Source organism: Rhinopithecus bieti, unplaced genomic scaffold (genome assembly GCF_001698545.2).
Source record: "Rhinopithecus bieti isolate Rb0 unplaced genomic scaffold, ASM169854v2 scaffold_3041, whole genome shotgun sequence".
In the NCBI taxonomy this organism is placed as follows: Eukaryota; Metazoa; Chordata; class Mammalia; order Primates; family Cercopithecidae; genus Rhinopithecus; species Rhinopithecus bieti.
The window spans coordinates 1929726-1936344 of NW_016804262.1; the positions used below are offsets into that span (position 1 = coordinate 1929726).

The 6619-nt window shown below is 47.6% G+C and overlaps 2 protein-coding genes across 11 annotated transcripts in view; both read left to right on the forward strand.

Moving 5' to 3' along the window:
* UBAP2L (ubiquitin associated protein 2 like) overlaps positions 1 to 1718 on the forward strand; it is a 38679-nt gene extending 36961 nt beyond the window's left edge. For 4 of the 8 annotated variants that reach the window (XM_017867461.1, XM_017867463.1, XM_017867462.1 and 1 more), the window contains one exon: positions 1100 to 1718. In XM_017867461.1, coding sequence (XP_017722950.1) covers positions 1100 to 1138 — 39 coding nt within the window. In that variant the 3' untranslated portion in view covers positions 1139 to 1718. Of the gene's footprint in view, positions 1 to 419; positions 1073 to 1099 lie in introns of those variants that run through there. The other 4 variants (XM_017867456.1, XM_017867458.1, XM_017867457.1 and 1 more) reach the window with 1 other exon arrangement.
* A 736-nt stretch (positions 1719 to 2454) lies between these two features.
* HAX1 (HCLS1 associated protein X-1) lies at positions 2455 to 6097 on the forward strand. Of its 3 annotated transcripts, none has more exons than XM_017867466.1 (8): positions 2455 to 2668; positions 2818 to 2941; positions 3475 to 3737; positions 3913 to 4100; positions 5136 to 5187; positions 5341 to 5447; positions 5600 to 5690; positions 5836 to 6097. In XM_017867466.1, exons 2-8 carry the CDS (start codon positions 2889 to 2891, stop codon positions 5919 to 5921), a joined length of 840 nt encoding a protein of 279 aa, XP_017722955.1. In that variant the 5' UTR covers positions 2455 to 2668; positions 2818 to 2888; the 3' UTR covers positions 5922 to 6097. The 3 variants fall into 3 exon arrangements, with proteins under 3 accessions (XP_017722955.1, XP_017722957.1, XP_017722956.1); XM_017867467.1 differs by lacking the exon at positions 2455 to 2668 and adding an exon at positions 3052 to 3213 and having other exon boundaries at positions 2837 to 2941; XM_017867468.1 differs by lacking the exon at positions 2455 to 2668 and having other exon boundaries at positions 2733 to 2941; positions 3619 to 3737.
* Positions 6098 to 6619: the final 522 nt, after the last annotated feature.

Here is a 6619-nt window from a genome sequence, read left to right on the forward strand (position 1 = left end):
GGGGGCTGGAGCTAGAATAAGGACTTCCTTCCTCTCAAAGACAGCTTTCCAAATTGAGGCATTCATGGGGATCAATGGAAATGAAATTGCCTTGTGATCACTCATCTCCAAGAGCAGGGGAGAGAAGGGGTGGGTAGTAGGAGAAGGTAGAATTGAAAATGAGTAGAACTAACTCACTACCTTATCTCCAAAGGTATCTTGCCCTCTTCATCTTTTCCCTATTTAAAAGTCAAAAATGCCTTCCTGCTTGTAAGAAAGGGGCTTTAGCAGCTATGCAGACTAAATTTTCTATGGTTCTAATAGTAGTGAGGGGAATGGGAGAGCAAGACAGTTTGCACATCTCCACCTGAAGATGTTACAAATTTGTACCACTAACTAGACACCTTTTTCCTCCCCGTCATCCTCCCATTCCCCTGCAGACGGGCAGCGGGCAACGTAGCCAGACCAGCTCCATCCCGCAGAAGCCCCAGACCAACAAGTCTGCCTACAACAGCTACAGCTGGGGGGCCAACTGAGGCCCTGACCCTCTTCTCCCGGTCCCATCTTCTGAGAGGGCTTCTCAGCCTGGAAACTATGGAAACAACATCAAAGAGAAAGGAATGTGGGGGGTTTCCGCTGCCCCCCACCCCCAGCGGCCCACCCCATGCCTCAGCTTCATGTCTGTCCCATTCCTATACCATCCCCACCCTGTTGTATGTATTATAGGATTTGTATTTTCTCCTTTTTTTTCCCCCCTTCCATTCCTTCTCCCCTCTTGCATTCAAGATTATGAAACTTTGCTATGGGCCCTGCCCTTCCTTTGCTTCCTCCTGTTCACCCTGGTGGTGTACGGATGAGGTGGGGAGGTGGGACTCCCAAATATATATCAGCCCAACAGCCCTAAGTCTCCTCCTTTATTATTAGGAAAACAACAACAACAAACAAAAAAAATGGCGTCATGAATATGAACAGCATTGTCAGATGAATTTATTTAAGTGTTTTTTTTTTTTTGGTTTTTTTTTTTTTGTACTGTGTCCTCAAATTTAATGGATTAATGTGTCTTGTATATATAAAAAGAAAACCTCTACCTTCAGCCTCTGCCTATTCTTGCTCCGTCTAGGACATCCTCAATTTCGTCGATGACCAGCTTGGTGAATAAGTATTACTGTACCAACGGGGCCTCCTCTAGCAGGCCCCTGAAGGCAGTGGAATAAAATGAAATCTTCGCCCTTTAAGAACTCCTGACCTTAATGTGGTAGTAGTATCTTGTCCTTGAGGGGATTTCCTTCCCTTCACCCCTAAGACTTTCACAACCTGGTGACTGGAAAGAACCACCACAAATCTTCATTTCCTCCAGAAACTGCTACATCTACAGCTGATTTCAGGCAGTAAAGGGAGAGGGATAGAGGAGATTGGGTGGAAAATGGAGAGGATCAAGAAGGAGCTGAGACCATTTCAAAGGAAAAAAATGGCTTTATAGAGTTTTAAGTTATGACTTAGATGGGTCCAGGTAAATAAACTAAAAAAGTGAAGGTATCATGTATCGTCTGACAGAACTAAATCTTGGAGTGGGGTGACGGATAAAAGACTACATACTGGGTACAGTGTACACTGCTCGGGTGATAGGTGCACTAAAGTCTCAGAAATCACTAAAGAACTCATCCTTGTAACCAAATACCACCTGTACCCCAAAAACGAAATAAAAGAAAACCTTGGGGCACATTCCCCCTAGGAATGGACTACTGTAGTAGTTGCTTCTTGGGTGCTTTTCTGTGACATAGCTATACCCAATTCTTTGAAAAAGAGTCTAGAGCCAAGTCTGGCTTGGGGATGGGGTACAGGGAGAGACAGGTCTCGGATAGGCTTTGAAAATCAATGATAAAACAATAAACAAAAAAAATGAGGCCAGTCGCTTTGGGAGGCCAAGGCGGGCAGATCACCTGAGGTCAGGAGTTCAAGAACAGCCTGGTCAACATGGTGAAACCCCGTCTCTACAAAAAAATACAAAGGTAGCCGGGCAGGGTGGCATATGACTGTAATCCCAGCTACTCGGGAGGCTGAGGCAGGAGAGAACCTGGGAGGCGAAGGTTGCAGTGAGCCGAGATGGTGCCACTGCACTCCAGCCTGGGAAACATGAGAGAAAACTTTTGTCTCAAAAAAAAAAGATACCAAAGGGATACTTCTTTATCGCCCCCAATTTGTTTCTTCTCAGGACACAACTAGTTTCCCTTCCCTTACAAATCCTTTGTCTTGCTGGTTGCAGAGCCTGCTTAGATAAAAGAATCCTATATGGTTATAACAAACTCCCTAGTAGCTAGAGAGGTGGAGGAAGTTAAGTCCATGCGTCTCTTATGTCTTGATCTCTTCTCTGGGGGAATTCAATACTAGAAGGAGCAGACGTCACCCAGGTCAGTCAATAAGAACGCCCGAGTAAGGGGCGAAGTGGCTTCTGCTGTTAGGCTGGCCAGCCCCGGGGGTGGGGAGGTTGAGGGATGCCCTCAAGCCGGTTCATTTGTGCGGCTGGGCTGCCCTCTGGCGGCTTTATCCGGGTGCCATCCAGAGTCAAACCCTCGAAATGGCTTTTCGGACTGAGTTGTCTCCAGAAAGAAGAACAGGTTTAGGAGGAAGGCGGTCATAGGAAACTGAAAGTGCGTCACGCCCACTACCGTCACGGAAACGTCTCTAAAAGGTGGGGTAAAGATAAAGCCCTTCAAATTTGAGGAAGACTTTCCGTCCCGCCTCCTTTGCACGTCCGGCTTACAGTCGTTTACGACAGTGTCAGGATCGCGGGCGTGCTTTCCGGTAGCGTGGGCTGACGCCTCGCTCAATTTCCCACAGGGCTGCACAGGTTTGCCCCTTCTGCGAATGGACCACTGGAGGGGTTCAAAGGTTCGCGTCCCAATACGGGAATGAGCCTCTTTGATCTCTTTCGGGGCTTTTTCGGCTTTCCTGGACCTCGGAGGTGAGAGTAGGTCCGGCTTGGACAAGGGTGGGGGTCGTCTGAGGGGAGCTTGACCCCTACGTCTTATTTTTGGAAAAACATCCTCTGTCCCACTCCTTCAACTCTTGTAGAGAGGACAGAAGTCGCAACATTGAACACTCACCCCGCCACAGTAACCAAGGCGGTCGTTAAGAGGAGAAACAGCAAACTAAGCCTTTCTCGAACCTGGGGTGATGCAACAGGGACCCGGGCGGAGAAGACAGTGGGGGTCGGGAGAATAGGACAGTGAGCAAGTGAGCAGGACCTTGGGAGAGAGGGGAGGGACTCTGGGGGAAGGTGTAAGAAGGGAGCTGCGAGCTGAGGTCTGACTTTGATGGGAAAAAAAAAAAAAAACTGTCAGCCATTGTATTAATGTTTTGATGGGGCAACCAGTCCTCCGACCCTCTCCCCAGCTTCCCAGACCCCTTGCTCTTGTCCCACTTTGCCACCCATGAGTTGATTTTATGGCTTAAATCCTGCTGACATCTTGGTAGCCAATCTGCCTCCACTCTCAGCCACAGAGATCCCTTTTTTGGAGGGATGACTCGAGATGATGATGAGGAGGAGGAAGAAGAGGAAGAAGGGGGTTCATGGGGCCGTGGGAACCCAAGGTTCCATAGTTCTCAGCACCCCCCTGAGGAATTTGGCTTCGGCTTCAGCTTCAGCCCAGGAGGAGGGATACGTTTCCACGATAACTTCGGCTTTGATGACCTAGTACGAGATTTCAATAGCATCTTCAGCGATATGGGGGCCTGGACCTTGCCTTCCCATCCTCCTGGTGTGTGGCTTTCCCTGAGGGACAACCTGTGGTTTCTAGTGGGTTGGTGGGTGAAATAAAGAGCCTGCAGGGAGTAGCTGGGGGATGGGAAGTGTGAGAAGACTGATGATTTCAGGGAGATTTATAGAGCCCAAGTCCTTTCCCACCCCAGCAAACACCTGCCACCTTTCTGCAGAACTCCCAGGTCCTGAGTCAGAGACACCTGGTGAGAGACTGCGGGAGGGACAGACACTTCGGGACTCAATGCTTAAGTATCCAGATAGTCACCAGCCCAGGATCTTTGGGGGGGTCTTGGAGAGTGATGGAAGAAGTGAATCCCCCAAACCAGCACCAGACTGGGGCTCCCAGAGACCATTTCATAGGGTGAGTATCCCATCGGGTCCTGAAGTGAGAGCTTGTGAGAGACCACTAATAAAGTGCAAAGACTGGCCGGGCGCGGTGGCTAACGCCTGTAATCCCAGCACTTTGGGAGGCCGAGGGTGGATCACCTGAGGTCAGGAGCTCGAGACTAGCCTGGTGAAACAACATGGTGAAACCATGTCTCTACTAAAAATACAGAAAATTAGCCGGGCGTGGTGGCGGCCACCTGTAATCCCAGCTACTCGGGAGGCTGAGGCAGGAGAATTGGTTGAACCCAGGAGGTGGAGACTCATGTAAAAAAAAAAAAAAAAAAAAGTACAAATATTGCACTTTTTTTTTGAGACCCAGCCTTGCTCTGTTACCCAGGCTGTAGTGCAGTGGCCCAATCTCAGCTCACTGCAACCTCCAATTCCCAGGTTCAAGTGATTCTCCTACCTCAGCCTCCTAAGTAGCTGGGATTACAGTCACCTGCCAAACGCCCCACTAATTTTTGTATTTTTAGTAGAGGCTGCGTTTCACCATGTTGGCCAGGCTGCTTTCGAGCTCCTGACCTCAGGTGGTCCACCCACCTTGGCCTCCCAAAGTGCTGGAATTACAGGTGTGAGCCATCATGCCTAGCCAAAGATTGCAATTCTTGTTTGAATCTGATAGCCCTGGGCTGGAATCCTAAGCCCTCCATTTAGTGTTTTCTGTTTTCTCTATTAAGCTTGTGGGATTTTCTTTGGGGGAGAGATGGGTGTTCTGTTTCTTTAAAAACAAAACAAAACAAAACAATAAGCCACCACTGGTCTAGATAATTCTTGGATAAGGCAGGATTGTGCACAGAGTATAGGCATATATCAGTTTGGGAAGTCTTTCTGGTAGAAGGATACATAAAACAGCCAGGAAGGAGGAAGGAGTGTGTAAATAAAGCTATTCTGAATGGAATTACTTCTCCCGGGGCAGTGGGTTTTGGAGCTCGGGAGTAGTTTGAGGTCTATGACCTTTCAAGTTTCAGATTGGAAGGTGTCTTTTCACTTACTATGGTTTCTTCTGCAGTTTGATGACATATGGCCTGTGGACCCCCATCCTAGAACCAGAGAGGACAATGGTAAGTCTGGAGGAAGGGGAATTTTATCAGCCTTTTGTTATTCTTCTGAAGTTCTGTCCATTTTCCCCCCCTGAAGTTTCTTCCTGTACACTTGTCTCCTTTTTTCCCTTGGACTCTTTTCTCTCCTGCTTCTTCATCTCTCTGCTCTTCCAGATCTTGATTCCCAGGTTTCCCAGGAGGGTCTTGGCCCGGTTCTACAGCCCCAACCCAAATCCTATTTCAAGAGCATCTCTGTGACCAAGATCACTAAACCAGATGGGGTGAGTTGAAAGAAAAAGGTAAAGGAAATTGTGGCCAGGGAATGAATGCCCTGAAACAGGAATCTCTGTAAAGAAACAGGGTTCTCTATAAAGAATCTGCTGAGCGTTATCTTTAGTGATGTTAGGAATATGGTGGGGACTTCTCCTTGTAGATAGTGGAGGAGCGCCGGACTGTGGTGGACAGTGAGGGCCGGACAGAGACTACAGTAACCCGACACGAAGCAGATAGCGGTCCTAGGGGTGGTAAGTTAAAAGACAAAGGGGTTCATCTCAAGATTCCTTGGGGAAGGGAAATCTTACTCTTCTACCCTTGAATATTATTTCTCTCCTTTGCTTCTGCCTGGTCTCTTTCATTTAGCCTATTTATGTGTATGACTTTCTTCCTTAGATCCAGAATCACCAAGATCTCCAGCCCTGGATGATGCCTTCTCCATCCTGGACTTATTCCTAGGACGTTGGTTCCGGTCCCGGTAGCCTTGTTAACCCTCAGAGGCCTTCAAAGTCCTTTCCACCTTTCACCCATTGCCCACCATTAATAAGCTTAGCTTCTCCTCTTGCCACCTCAGGGGCAAGTATGTAGAATAGTGAATTGGGGGCATGTCAGTTTGTCACTCACCCAAACTGACCAATAAAACCTTTATTTATGCTAATTATTTGTCTTGGTTTTGTCAAGGCTATTTCAGTTTCTAGAACCATTCAACACTTCCGAAATTATCTTGGTCCTCTACCTTCTCCTTATTCCTTAATTTTTTATTCTACATCTAAAACCTGATTTCATAAGTAAGGGTCAGGCACAAGTAGAAAATGATTTTTCTTTCTCGAGCAAGAAATAAATTAAAAAAGAAAAAAAAGAGGCCAGTCTTGGTGGCTCACACCTGTAATCCCAGCACTTTGGGAGGCTGAGACAGGCAGATCACCTGAGGTCAGGAGTTCAAGACCAGCCTGGCCAACGTGGTGAAACTCCGTCTCTACTAAAAATACAGAAATTAGCTGGGCATGGTGGCGGGTGCCTGTAATCCCATGCTGAGGCAGTAGAATGACTTGAACCCAGGAGGCAGAGGTTGCAGTGAGCCGAGATCGCGCCATCACACTCCAGCGTGGGCAACAAGAGCGAAACTCCATCTCAAAAAAAAAAAAGAAAAGAAAAATTATTTTTCTTTTCTTTTTTTTTT